General features: G+C 41.3%; 1 protein-coding gene across 5 annotated transcripts in view; it reads right to left on the bottom strand.

The window, feature by feature from the left end:
* Positions 1 to 15,138, bottom strand: part of TRIM2 (tripartite motif containing 2) — a 110,145-nt gene continuing 95,007 nt past the window's right edge. For 4 of the 5 annotated variants that reach the window (XM_012726854.1, XM_012726855.1, XM_012726853.1 and 1 more), the window contains exons 7-12: positions 14,763 to 14,866; positions 14,360 to 14,527; positions 9,611 to 9,791; positions 8,465 to 8,535; positions 6,623 to 6,763; positions 1 to 4,305 (exon numbers count right to left, since the gene is read on the bottom strand). In XM_012726854.1, the coding sequence (XP_012582308.1) occupies positions 4,153 to 4,305; positions 6,623 to 6,763; positions 8,465 to 8,535; positions 9,611 to 9,791; positions 14,360 to 14,527; positions 14,763 to 14,866 (818 nt within the window). In that variant the 3' untranslated portion in view covers positions 1 to 4,152. The remainder of the gene's footprint in view (positions 4,306 to 6,622; positions 6,764 to 8,464; positions 8,536 to 9,610; positions 9,792 to 14,359; positions 14,528 to 14,762; positions 14,867 to 15,138) is intronic. The other variant, XM_004685333.2, reaches the window with a different exon arrangement.

Genomic DNA, 15,138 nt, shown 5'->3' with positions numbered 1-15,138 from the left:
TGGAGAAAACAAGCTTTATTATAATGATTGGAGATTTTGTGCATGATAAAGATATACACATGAATCTTGTTTCTCCTATGTTTCAAGACAGAATTAATTTAAAGTTTTATTGTAGACTAAAGCATCCAAAATACTGTGGTACGTATGTAACTATGAACGTACAAACACTTGGATACACAGCGCTTGCTTTTTTCTTTAAATAGGCAGTCAGCATTTTAATTCATAAAAGAACAAACCATGAGAAAGTATCAATGTCAGGGCAAGACTAAGTGTTCTATACACGGGAAGCGTAGGAAACAGATTTATAAAGATGGAATGTACAAAAATTGAAAAAGAAAAGGGAGCAAAAAACTTTCATAATCATACATTGGATTGAAAAGCTACAGAATTGAGGATGATGAAAAGTGTTCTGTGATAAGAATACACTCTGTGGATGACAGGACATTCCCATGTCATAAAGCAAAAGCACTGAGTTTAAGGCTGTGTTGCTTTCCAAAGTTAATGGAAGTGCTGTACATTCACTGGAACAACATAGCCAACGAACCTATTTTAGACTATTAATAGCTTTCATACATTCTCCACAAACAGACCACACAATCACTGCCACACAATTCATCTTCAGAAAAATTTTTTAAAGATTAACATCATGATTTGTAGCTTACTGTCATTTAAAACAAACAAAAAAAATCATTTATTTATACCAAACAAATCTTTAATGGGCACTTAGTTTCCTTTATGGCAATTCTAGATTCCTAGTTATCAAAAATATGAAAATAATTGTAAAGTTCAAAACCCTGCAACATTTACAGAATGCAACAGTATTAGGACTTTCAGTTGTAAGCAACAGCTTCAATTTCATCCTTCCTGGAAAGGTCTTGATTTTACATGATTAAACTACAAATATTCCTCCCTTTTCAGACGCTGGTGAATAGAGAGGTTACTACAGAGTCCAAACGTACAAAAGGATTTTTCCCATTTGAAGTCATCTGCAGATTACCTGCTATTTGCAATTTCTTCCAGTTGCACTCAGTCGGCATTACCGACGGTTACCTTCACATAAGGATCCATATGCTCGTGCACAACTATTCCAGTTAACTCCACAACAGGACATACCCTGTATACTTAGCAGAAGCAAGTGTGTTCCAGTTGCATGAACCTGTGACATTTACTTGTCTCAACTCTAGTCAGAGCAAATTAAAATAAGGAAACTTGACTTGTTTAATTACTGGAGACTCAAGTTAGAGCAAGACACTAAGTACCATTAAAAACAAAGGAGGAACAGTCATAAAGGCTTTTTATTCATGTGGTTCTGGACGGGCCAGTGACTTGCCGCCTCCCGTGTCCAGCAGGGGAGGGCTCCATGGGAGGTAATGTTCAGTCACGGACCTTCACGTACCAACTGGCAATATTTTGCCGTAAGTGCCCAGGGGAAATTTGAATGAGTCATTTTTCAGTGCTACTTATCATGAAGGTATGACAGGTTCTGTACAATTAACAAAGAGAAATAAACAATAATGGTAGCCCAGAAAAAAAGTCACTTATTTTAATATCCTTCTCAGTTTACCAGAAACCATTTTCCATAGAATGTGACAAAATTTCATTTAAATCTTGTCTATTCCTCTCTTATCAGCAGCACTTTCTTCCCTAAAATATGCTTACTAAGAATATAGTAAATGCACATTTGTATTTAAGTGTGTAATGTTATCTATACTTCAATATAGATGATCATATATTTTGGGGGGAAAATGGCATTTTCTGGGGTGCCCATAGCAAGTGTTTCAGATAGTAGAACAGGTCTGAATCAAAATATTTATTCTTTTACTCCGGTTTGAGCCAATTTGACATGTAAAATTTTTACTTTGTACTCAATCTACTGTTAAGTTATCCAACCTAATATGGGCTGGCTGATGAAGTTTTTTCAACTCACAAATATCATTTAAATGTTGCACAAAAACACCTTTTAAGGAAACTATGTCTTAAGATCAATAGCTTATAAAGGGATCCAAATAGGGAAGCATTTTTACTTGTGAAAATAAACTAAAATGAATTTAACCACTTAAAAAGTTTCTCTTAAACGGTTTCCAGACTGTTATCTTTTACGCAGAGTGTTAATAAACAGTGGAATGAAATTCCCTCCCTGGGATGTGAACTCCAAGGGGTTGGGGTTCTCGTCTTCACTGTAGCCCTGGAGTCTGGCATAATTCAGGAGACCTTGTGATCATGCATCAAATATGAACGTGTAAATTCAAAGACGTTTCACCGATGTTAGGAAAGTGTCTTAGTTTAATAGTCTAAAAATGTTATTGAATTTTCTAATTTTATCACAGACAGGCTCAAGTATTTTGAAAACGCTATCTAACTTAAAAAAATACTAAATCTAAAGGTAAATCTCCCTGAAAAATATTCTTCCAGAGGTTGATTTGGGCATAATAAATTTGACAGATAACTAGAAGTAGCTGGATTTCCTTCGAAATGTTAAAAAGTCCTATAGAAGAGTGTGATTGCGTTATAAATTAATAAGCAGTAAACATCACATTCATATAATTACACATAAGGGAAATGTTTTCTTATGGTACAGTGCTAAGGTGCTTTCAGTGAAAAAGATCCCAAAGTCATTATCGAAAATGCCAAGCTTGGCATCCTATTTGGTAGAACTGAGTAGAAAGTTCAACTGTGGAAAGAGACCACAACTAATTTTACAGTATCATGACAGGTTGACTAAATTATCCTTAGCATTTCTTAAAACACATTTGTACTTAGGTTTGATTTCCTTGGAACTCAAATTCAGCTTTTCTTTTGACCTGTTTTGTTTGAAAGCATAGAAGGCCATTTCTGACTCCCGGAAAGTGGCGAACTCGTTTGCTTTAGGGCTGTTCCATAGGGCGCTTGACTGCGCAGTGAAGGGGCTTGCTGAAGAAGGCTGGGCGATGCTGCTTTTCAGAGTGCTGCCTATTTCAATACACCGAAGGTTCAGCTGTATATATATATCTATATATATATATATGCCTATATATATGAAACATCCTACCTTACCCTAATCATGTGTACATAGTCCTTTAATGCCTCTACTATTCATTAGACAATGATAAATAACCATAACATGCCCTTACCTGTAAGGTTTTTGAGTTAACACAACTTTGGTAACACTTGCTTTCTAAGGGAAAACCATTCATCAATCGCATGCCTTTGGCTGACACCACAGTCCTCCCAAGGGCTCCTTATGGCTCTCTGTCCTAGGATACTGGTGTCCCACTACGCGTGCTGACATTTGCAGGAGGTAAAGCTTTCGCTTTCATGACGTGGAAGAAGGGAGACACGTGAGAACATGGCACAAAAAAAAACATCACTCATTCTTTTCTTGATTACATTCCAGTGCATGAATCTGGAGTGAACGGCTGTCTGCCAAAAGGTAGCATTGCTATTGGATATGCTTTGCAAAGCATTGGTTATTTCAGGTTTCCCTGAAAATGTATTTTTTTTTTTGATATAATGAGAGCAGGCAAGAGGAATGGAGCCAAAGGATCTGTGATCGAATCCAGGAAAGGTGGGAAATTTGCATTGATAGTTAAGTGCTAAACTCACAGACCTGCTAATCAGACTTGCATGACAGTCTTTATTTTTTTTTTTCCCTAAAGTCACTTCTATGTCATTGTTGATAACCAAAAAAGGTGACCAGAGGTTAAAAGTTTCCCCAGGTCTTGAGACTGAGGTTAAATAAAGTATATAACTACAACAGATTTTGTTTTCGTTTTGTTTTAATTTTGGAAGCTCTGTGCAAAAGCTATCATTCACAGGATTAATGAATAACCTTTAAGTATTCTAGATTTTTTTAAATGCTTGTTTGATTTGCAAAATTAGTTCAACTACATCAATCCCTGTCCTACAGGCCATAGTTCACAGGAGTAAAACTTTGCATTTTCTGTAGATTCAGTAGAAGAAATTTCCTTTTCTTAAACCCTAAAGATGAATTACAGAAATCAGATAAGCAGTTTTTAAGGAAACTGTTACATTCAGAAACAACCTTGGAAAGTTCACCAATGATTCCATCTAGCATGAAAAGTCTAGTATAATCTGGTCCCGCGCCGAGAAATTCATTCCAGTTTATAGTGCAAGACCTTGGTAAAAGGGGCGTCCAGTGGCCAACGGTCAAGGTCACTGCAAGTACCGGTAGACCTTGAAGCAGTGGTTTCCAGAGTCTGCCACCACTACGTGGCCGTCTGAAGTCAGGGCCAGGCCTTGGGGGCCGTAGAGTGGGTCAGCAGATGTATTAATATAGGACAAAAACGATCCGCTTCCATCAAAAACCTGCCGAAAATATAGTCAGAGGGTTATACAGGAAAAGTCTGGTAATATGATGAAATAAAAGTGAGAAAGCCCTTGATATGAATGTTTTTTATATAAAACACGTGTATACCCACGAGGTTTGTTTAGGGCACTGGTTTCTATACTTCCTCTCCCTGCTTCTTGTTCTTTTTCTTCTCTTTCTCTTCATGCCCCAGAGTCACTGACACCTGCATGCCTTTGGCCAGTGGGCATATTTGATGGGAATGGTTTGATAGTGCTTGAGAAATTTCTCACTCAAAGCCTTCATTTTCCCCTGCGGGCTTCACTTCTCTCTTGCTATCTCCAATCTTTAGCAAGAGAATGAGCAACTAGACCATCCATAGTAGAACCATCCTAAGTTATCATGAGCAATGAGAAAACAAATTATTATTTTTTTGTTTTTTTAGAAAAGAGCTACAGGGTGCTCCCTGGTGGCACAGTTTCAGTGCTGGTTAAAAGTTTCAGCACTATGAAACTATCTGCAAACCAGGAGATTGAGCCAGCCAGGAGCTCAATCTCCTGGTTTGCCCGCTGTTCCCCTCAGCAGTGTATGTCAGAACATTTGCCTGTTCTGCTCCCCACTCTGTCTCTGGTGAATCCTCTCACCCTCAGCATTTCTTGCCTACACCCCAGTTCTTGTATGCATAAATAAATAAAAACTTTAAGAAAAAAGAAAAGACCTATAAGAAGTCACTGGGGCAACACACACAAGAATGAGTGGCCCTCTTCTGGCCTGGAAACTTCTGCTGTGATAAAACAAAAAAACACTTCTTTTCAAGCCCAAGCTGCTTCCTCCAGACCGTTTGTTTGCCCTGTGGAGTGCTTTAAAAGGCAGCGGTAGCTAACAGCACAAACAGCGTGGCACCTGCGGTCCCACACAGAAATGTTTGTGGACTTGGCTCCATCTGGCTTCTGACTCCTGCTGGATACAGAATGCCTCTTTCAATGTAGCTGCCCACTGGGGTAATTAAGCCAGATAAATATATTGGAGCAATAAAAGCATTTAGTGTGGTCTCGCTTCTTTATCTGAGACATAGGTACACGCATTGGGTCCACGCTGCTGACAGCTGTCCTTACAGGGACCCCTGAAAGCTTTAGCCAGCACTGTGGGTGCTCGGGCGCAAGGCACAGCCACAGCAGCAGGGATGAAGATCCTGCTGTTAATACGTGCTTAGATCCATGCAGGTGTCTGCACAGACAAATGAGAAAATGAGTCTTCCTTCCGCTGGAGGATGTAAAAGTTTTGTTCTTGATATACATAAAAATTAAACTTTTTGTGCTATGGGCCCCTTTGCAAAGAGTATAAGCCCCCACCTCAAAATAGTGTTTCAATGTGTTTTTTCCCCCAGAATGCAAACATTTTTATCATTTCTAAATATGCGATCAAAACATCAAATGCCATTCACAGTATCATTGTTCCTAAACCACAGAAATGTATCCAAATACATTCTTCTTCTTTCAGATTTGTTTTTGGTAACTTCTAATTTTGAAATAATAGCAGAGTCATGAGAAGTTGCCATGACAGTGCAGAAAAATCCTGTGATCCCTCGCCCGGTTCCCCCACCGGCTCCCTCTCGTAAAGTCGACACCGGGATGTGTAGGTGGAATTGGAAGTCGTCTTATTAAAGGTGTAGATTCCTGTAACTGCCATCACAATCAACATCAAAACCTGTCACTCAGGTCTTCCTGGCGGCCGCTGGACGGTCACGTCCACTGTCCAACCCCAGTTGCTTCCACTGTCCCTAAATGACTTGTTTTCTTTCTCAGTGATTGTGTTTTGCGAGTGGTACACGCTTGCGCTCAAATGTTGTGCCGTCTTTTCGAGGTGCCTCTTTCCACTCAGCGTGAGTGATCAATCCAAGATGGCCTGTTCCTTTTTAATCCCACAGTGTGGGCATAACCATAATATGACAATGTCTGTGACTTCTCTGGGTGGCCACATTACAGTTATTACTGGGGCCATGGTGATCGCTCCTTGCACTCACAATGAGAGGTGGTAAAGTTCTTTAGTTAGAAGTTACTAAAAATAATGGTGTAATGTATCTGTTGTCTTGAGTTCAGCCCTGAGCCCTTTGGTGGTCTGTGGGTTCATGTGAACACCCGCTAACGTTGGGGTGTGGTCTGGTAACATGGTGGCGCTTTCCCTCCTCCGTCTTCCTTAATTGGGACATCTGGTGACATCATCTACAGCCTTATGACCTAACCCATGAAAGGCAAGCAGGCCCATTTGGAAGACAGTTGCTTCCCTGCTGCTAACAAATGCCCATCCTGTAACACACACATGAGCGTGTCTGTCTACCTGGATCCTGCTGTTGCCCCAGTCGGCCACGATGATGTTACCATTGGAGTCCACAGCCACACCTGTCGGGGCATTGAACTGACCATTTCCTTCTCCGTTGGAGCCAAACTTCAACATGAATTCTCCTTCCTGATTAAACACCTGCATGGAATATTTTTGAATGACTGTAAATTAAAATAGTTGAACCAACACTATGGAGTTTAAAAACAGCTATCCGAGCAGCTTATGTATAGCACTACCTATGTTTTAACATTAAAAAAAAAAAAAAAAACAGAAAACAATCTCAAGTTTGACCCTCCTGCCGTGGGACTCTGCAGAGACAAGAGAGCACAGCCGGAAGCACCCCTCTGCCTCCTTCTGCACCCCCACCACTGTACTGCATTATGCTCAGGGACTGGGACCCAGGATAAAAGCACAAGGTCTCCCCTTTTAATCAGGCTATCGGTATTGCCCAGGAAACAGAAAAGAGAGCGCCTCTGGGTATTAAAATCTCATCCCTCCTCCCTTCCAGGGGTTACCACTGATAAACTGATTTGGTTTGTTCATGGCTGACCCTGTGGAAACTTGAGGTACTGACTTACTACCTGCGTTGCTACCTAACTAGCTTTTCTTTAAAATGCATCATTTAAAAAAATTTACATGAACTTACAAGGAAAGCTGTATCACTTCTATACATGCAAGCTATTATCATTTGATGAAAGAGAAGGCAAATCTAAAATTAAATAAAGAGCTCTTAAAACAAGGGAATGGGGGGAGGTGGGCTAGGTTGGGGCAGCGGGATCGATTTTGCATGCATGGTCCAGGGTACACTCGAGTTGGAGGCTAATGTGAGTAGTTCACACGCTGACGCTGATGGAAAGTGCTGCCACCTGACATGTATGTAATGGCATACAGCAATGTAACTTCAATAAAATCTTAAAAAATAAATTAAAAGAGGAATTAAACACATTTCAAGGATTCTCTGTCCCAAACCGCAAAACAAATTATTTTTATGGTTCCAAACAAGGATTATTGCTAGAGGTGATTCTGAATTCTTGATGAAAATGAAATAAAGTACACCACTGCTTAAAAAAAAGCCCTGGCCCAGGGCTGCTGTCTTTCCTGTAGCTGAACACACGACACTCGCCCTGGCCTGGCACAGACACCTTCTGGTTTCAATATGTGAGGTGTCTGCCTTGAACTACTTATTATTTTCAAATTTGTTCATAATAAAGTTCAACTCTTACTTCCCACTCTTCTCACTTGGAAAGATGTAAGGAGGGGCGGGCGGGGAGCTGCATTGTGTCTTAAGTAACACCAAGTGGGTGAAAGCCCCCAAGAATGTACACTGGAGTGAACCTCCTACCCACTCCCTATCCGTATTGCAGCAGAACATTAATTTTTCAGTTTATTTGGAAGGTTTTATGATGCAGAAAATGGACGAAGTGCTCTGATCAGTTTAGTGAATAGACACACAGAATATTAACCTCCAGAAAGGTCTGCATCTCTCAGCTCAAGCAACTGCTTTCTCGGGCTGACTTTTTCAGGTCATCTCTAGTTACAGCCATTTCAAATTTAAAAACTTATAGTCCTATTTTGTTGAATCCTCTTACTCTCCAAATTAACGCGCACACACATTTATTTCAGACTTTTAAAAGGACAGGTCTTTTAGGAAGAGAAGAAAGAAAAAGAGGCACCTGCATAGTCAGTCACAGTCACAGGCGCGGCCACCCCGTTAGAGCCCCATGTCTAAGGAGAAGCCAGACCTAGTCTCTGAGCTGCATTCCTGTAGTATGTTATTTTTCCCCAGACCGATTTCTCAGTCAATACATGTAGAAGTTAACAACAATGTGTTTCTAGTACCTTGACAGAATGATTGTGGAAATCCGTAACGATAATCTCATTATTGCTATTTACAGCTGCAAAGTGAGGACCTGCAATAAAGACGGAATTAATGAAGTGGTGAGCACAGCGCATCAAGTAACAGCAGAGCACAGCAGTTACTGCGAGATGTAGCACATTAACTTCATCCCTTCGGCGAGAACAAGGCATCGGAGACTCATCCTGGAAAGACCACCAGCCAGACCTCTGGCTGCTGGTGACCAGGCTTCCCAACCGCTCTACGCCCGTGGCTGTCTACACTGACTCCCTCCAGCTCCAGCTAAGCACGCCGCCAGCCTGGGAGCGATGATGGCAGGTGTCATTCCCACACCGCCACCTGCAAGCCCCATCTGCCAGTTCCCTGAGTACGTGCGGTCATTTCAGAATCCTCAGCGTCCACTGAGAAAAAAAAAAAAAAAAAAAAAACAGTGACTCTACACTGGGAAGATGACTCTGCTAGGTCGAGTTTTTTAAAAAATCAAGCAGAGAACCCACACTTTATCATCTGGGCTGCTGTTCAAGGAACTGGCAGCACTGGAGACAAAGCATAAAGATCACGCAATGAATAGCTACTGGCCAAAGCATCCTTTCAAAAAGAGAATTTAATCAAAAGTTTATTAGATAAAAATTGAACAAATTCAGCCTCCTCTTGCAGATGTGAAAATCTACGGAAGCTTGCAATGGCAAAGTGGTGTACCGGAACAGAGAAGGGAGCCTCTCCTTCCTGTACACAGCAAAAATGTTGAAATCTTATTCATTTATAATTACCTCGGAAGGTAAAAAACGTCTCGTTCAGAAGCTCCATAAAGCTGCGGCTGGGAAACAAGCGTTTCTCCGCTGAATATTTTGTATTTTGAAAATAATTTATTTTAAAAATTTCTATTTTACTTCATATTTTAATGTGAGGCTTCTGGATTATAAACCACCACTAACAAAGCGCACGCCCGGAATGCAGATCTGCCCACTGCAGCGGAGAACTGAGATGCACTCGCTGTGCCGTGGCTGAGATTTCACCCCCAGAAGCTTCCCCCAAGCCAGCAAGCACACTGGGAGTGAGGAGCCTCTAACATGCGCCGACGTCATGCAAGTCTGAGCAGAAGAAACATGAAAAGGGGGTTTACATATTACCATCGAGTGTACCTGCAAACTGCCTGTCCCCATTGCCTCGGCTACCAAACCTGGTGACTATTTTCCCATTGGGCTGGAAGATAAACACGCAGCACGCTTTGTTATCCACCACGATGATGTGGCCGTTGCGGTCCACAGAGACGCCTTTGGGCCCCATCAGCTTTCCTGATCCAATTTTTGTCTGTTAGAAACAAGCACAGAAAAGAAGTTTAAAGCACTACAGAACCCACATGCACCTGCCTTAGTAAACAGACCTGAATGTACAAATAGGGGGGTGTTGCTATTCCTGTCACAACAACCTTTGTCTTAGAAAAGTGTCTTTGCCACCTCCATTATTTGTGAGATTTACAGGAAACCCTTGTTTTTTTAAAGGATCCTTACCAAAAATGTTCTAGAATCCCCTTAACTGGGGATTGTCTTTGAAGGAGGCAATGTACACAAAATACCCCTGGGTTAGGCATAGGAAGACTCTGCTTTGATGCCGTGGCATAATGCAAATGTGTTTGGTTCTTTCTTTTTTTTTTTTTAGATTTATTTTATGCACAAAAAACTGGACTACAGGCCAGAGGTGCTGGGGGTTAGAGGACTCACCAGAGACAGAGCAGGAAGCAGAACAGGTGGATCAACTGAAATACACTGCTGAGGGGAAAAGCGGGTGGGTCAGGAGAAGTCTGCCATAAGGGTCAGTGGCCTGGTTGGGGATTGAGCTCGTGCTGGGGTAACTTTGGTGAGCTCCACAGTGCTGTGCTCTAAACCGTTGCGCCACCTGGGAGAGCCCTGGATTTGATTTCTTTAAGCTGAAGATTCCTTACATAGTAATCTTAGTTAATAGTTCCCAACTCACTTTAGGATCATGAATGCAGTGAAACAATACAGGTAAGTGTTTAGAGAATAGCACGTATACAGCAGTCATTAAAGGGAATTATCATTGTCATTATTGCGTGTCTTACTTAACACTGAAATTGTCAGGAGTCTGCCACTGAATGTCATTAGAATTAAATTCACTAGGCAGGAGTCTATTTTATCCAGTGCTTTTTGCTCAATCTCAGACGCTTCTAACAAGCGCTTAACAAGTACCCAACAAATATTTGCTGAATAAACATTTTTAAAATCCAGCATTGTTATAAAGTAATCACGGTAATTAAATGGTCCCAGTTTCCAGTATTTTAAAATGGGAGCAAAGCATCTGATTTCTATCAAGCACATACCATATGCATTTAAAATCTTACTCATTTTTCTGAGTGCATTACAGTGTGCATATAAAGGTCTGTTTGCCATAAGATGGAAGTCTTATATATTTACCCTTATAGCACCACAATCTACTCCTCTTTTACCATATTCACCAGATAAATCTGCTGTGTAGGATTATCTTCTATCCCACAAAGCAATAGATGTGTGCAGAGAGTCTGGAGAGAGAGATGGGACCTTTCCCACAGTGGGGGTTCAGGTTTTATATGCTTGTTAATTCATAAATAACTGAGGTTCAGACTTGGTCTCCTTAGACAAAGGGGCGCATTTATTCAGGAAGAAAACAATAGCATTCTTCAGGGAATCTGTTGCATAAATTTGATTCTGGTTCTTCCATGTAGCCCAGAAAGCAGAGAGACTAGAACATACTGGCTTGTAAAGGAACTATACTTTTTCACAGGTTTGAATGGAAGATATGCCAGTACAGATGAAAAGGAAGGAAGTACATGTTCTGGCTGATGATTATTAATGCCTCACAATGAAAGAACACTGATTGTTATACAGATTGACTCAGCAATATAATATCAAGCAGCTGATAATTGTGTAGAACACAACAGAAATAAATCGCATCGTGAAAAACTGCAGGTCTCAAAGAAAAAGCTTAAATATTGAAACCAAATCATGTTTCCTTCCATTTCATTTCTTCTCTTTCATTAGGCTGCACTGGATTCCATCAAGGAAAATAAAGGTATGAGCTTTGCCCTGACAATGTGTCTCTTAAATCAGTGCAGGAAGCAAAAAGATTAGAGCCTGGCTTGGAGGAGTTAAGCGAAAGTATTCAACTCAGCAAGTAGGGTCTTTGATGGAAGGGGAAGAGATGAGCTATTTTAGAATGAGGGTGGCCAGGGCCTCTCTATTGGTTCTGGGGTCACAGAAGATGGGTTGGAAGATGTACAGAGAAGATGGAAAGATCAGAGACGGCAGAGGGAATGAAAATTAGGGCGAAGTTGGGCCCTCCCTGGTGGCGCAGCAGGTTAAAGCGCAGCACTAAGAATCTAAAGCCACTTCTGCATGAGTTTGATTCACACCTGCCCCGGAGGTGACCACATGGCGTGGCAGACCTCTCTTGACCCGCCCGCTGCTCCCCTCAGCAGTCGATCTGCCTGTTCTGCTCCCCACTCTGTCCCTGGTGAATCCTCTCACCCTCCGCATCTCTGGCCTGTACCCCAGTTCTGTACAAAAAAATAAAAAAAAAAAAAAAAGGAAAAAAAAATTAGGGCGAAGAAGCTAGTGAGTAAAAGAAAAATGAGGTATGATGTTGTATTTCTGGTACTATTACCAACAAATATGCAAAAAGCAGCCTAGTTGATAAAAGTTTATGTTTCTGAGTATCTGTTTAACCTTTCTGAATTGCACCACAGTAGAAAGTAGTAAGCACGTCTCAGGGTGTGGTCAGGAACATCACATTTGGATGAGTTCCTGTTACATATTAGTGTTTTTATTTGCAACCTTTTACTTTTGGGTTTTTATCAACATCTGCCTTAACAGGGGCAGGGGGTGCTGAAACTATAACATCTCCATGCCTCCACCCCCCAGCCCTCTAGGGAGACCGAGTGTTCTCTAGGGCTTATTCAAGTCTTAGCAGTAATATTCCAACTGTGAGAATTCAGTTCTCCTAAGAAAGTGCCATTACACTTTTCTGAACTACAAGATGAAAATACTGAACTACAAGATGAAAAAGGCTTAATTTAGGGACCCCACCTCTTCCAGATATAAACTCCTGTTTCAGGATGTTTTATTATATTAGCTAGAAATATTTCAATATATTAGACATAAGATGTTCCATTATCCTTAACATTAAATCACTCTTTCAATATCTATTTGAAGAGTGATTCCTGCATTTCAAAAGGCAGGTTATGGAAGAAACGGAACTGTCCCCAGAGAAGATGAATAATTTTAAGAGGCGACTCAATAATTGGCATCCGATTCGTGTGAAAGCTGTCACGTTTAGGCATGCCTCCCCATAAACACAGTCACGAAAAGCACAAAGAAGGGGAGGAAGTTGAAGGACAAGCGACCTTGTGTGCGTGTGCGTGTGCGTGACCATCTTGTGGAATCATAGCATTTCAGTGGCCCAGGATATCTAGGTAACCGGGGAATTGTTTAATTCCCCTGGGTTGAAAAGATGGTGCTCCACTTCGAACAGGCCCTGTTCTAGATTAATGTCATGTCCTCCACGTGTTTCACAAAAACAAGGTGACGCAATGATGCAGAAAATTTAAAAGGAAGATAAAAAATCCTCAAACAAACAAACAAACAAACAAAAAGAGAGACTAAACTGAGTGAAAACTGCGTATTCTTCCGGATTCCAGAATGGAATCTAAAAAGCATGCTCCCTGAACATCTGGATGAGGAAAAGAGGACCCCAGGCCACTGCACAGTCTTGAGGGCCAACCCAAAGCCACTCAGATGACCGCATTTGGGGGCAGGGTTTTGAGAAGCACTGGGACAGAGCTTTTCTTAGATTTCAAAAGCAACGCATACAAAGTCCAAACATAAAACCCTTACCCAAAGCCTATGAAATAGATTTTTAAAAATCCGTATTTGAAATACGAAGCTATGGCAGCTCAAGGAAGTTACATGCTTGGTCAAAGGCCAAGCAATTAAGTCTGAGAGCTGGATTCCAATGGGGATGATCTAGCCAAGCTGAAGTTCATGTTGTCACCTGCACCAGAAGCCTCTGGAAGGGGGGCGCGGCCCTCGCAAGGCAGTGTGTGAAGTGCTCAAAAACTGCTGATAAAAGGCTTCACATCTTCTTTGAATAAATGTAGGAAATGGGTTGGATGATAATACTATTTGATGACACCTCAGAAGAGATTTCTGTTATCACCAGAGGACTCCCTACTCTTTGGTGTCTGGTTAAAGAAACAGGTGTGGCTGGGAGTGACAGCAAGTATGTTAAGTGATGAGGTTCCGGGCCAGCAAATTAGCTCAGCCCCCACTTTCTCCTCCTTCCAATTCCTATACTGCATGCTTTAACTGTCTAGATTGTACCAAACAATGTACAGCTGATATGAGCTGTTTCCTGTCATTTCTCATGTTAGTCTTTCTTCCTCAAAGGGCTTGTTGTACATGTTGACATCTTAGATTTCTGTTTCTCTCACATCATCAAGCACAAGCCTGAGGAAGCAGAAGACACTTCATAAACAACAATCTGCAGATTAATTTGGAAACACACCTTGCCTCTTAAACCCTTTTCTGCAGGTGACCATTTGTCATTCAGCTAAGGTAACAGGAAGTGTCTCTCTAAATCTGATGGCATTTTTTTTTAAAAGGTGCCCCACAACCTGATTTCTTTATAAAATGAAGTCACATTTAAGTAGGCATATGACAATATCATTGTTACTCTCTCTTCATAAAACTCAGTAACAAAGTCACCTTATCTTTGCACATAAACAACAGTTGCATATTTAATTGCCTCTCAAGAAAAGACAAAATAAAACAGCTTCCTCTTGTGTTTCCTATCCCTTCTTGCTACTGTTTACTGGTCGTTACTCTTACCTTAAACTTCCCATCCGAAGAGAAAATGCTAACCCACTTATTATCATAATCTGCAATGATTATGTCCCCGCTGGGGTGCACAGCCACGCCTGTGGGTCGCTGCAGCTGCCCGGGGGAGCGCCCCCGAATGCCAAAGCGGCTTTTGAACTGTCCATCATTGGAGAATATCTGTAAAACAAATCACATTCCTTGGATGTGAACTAGCACAGCTATGAGTGAAGAAGAAGCTGTCAGAAGACTGGGCTTATGGAAGACAGGATGGGAGATTCAGGCGGGGGGCCCGAGGTCTACGGGCCACACGCCTCCCTTTCTGTCCACGAAGGGCAAGTCTAGGTCGGGAAAGATGCAACTGTATATATCTCCTCAATTTTTGAGGGTTCAGGGGTCCCCTGGGGGGCAATACCTGCACACATTGGTTATTACTGTCTGCAATGAGAATCTTCCCGCTAGTAGATGCAGCGACTCCTTGAAGATTTGTAAATTCTCCTTTATTTCTTCCTTTGGTCCCTAAAAACAAAGTATAAAAGCGCAGAAATTAAGTAACAGAAGATTAGACTTCTAAGTGTCTGCAAGAGAATGATTCAGACTTCTGCAGGCAAACTTGAGAGTGCACTGTTTTGTTTTGTTTTTGTATGCCTGTGACCTTTTTATTTTATTTTATAACAGTTTATTTTTACATCATTTTGTACATTTTTTTTCAATCTTAATTGTAATCCCCATGGGTTTCCCATCACCAAGTCACCCGTGTGCCATCACCATAATCCCGCGCACTTCCCTCC

The sequence above is a fragment of the Condylura cristata genome, unplaced genomic scaffold (genome assembly GCF_000260355.1).
Source record: "Condylura cristata isolate star-nosed mole 26May11 unplaced genomic scaffold, ConCri1.0 scaffold00018, whole genome shotgun sequence".
Lineage (NCBI taxonomy): Eukaryota > Metazoa > Chordata > Mammalia > Eulipotyphla > Talpidae > Condylura > Condylura cristata.
Note: the sequence above shows the minus strand (reverse complement) of the source record. Positions and strands in the feature narration are given on the sequence as shown.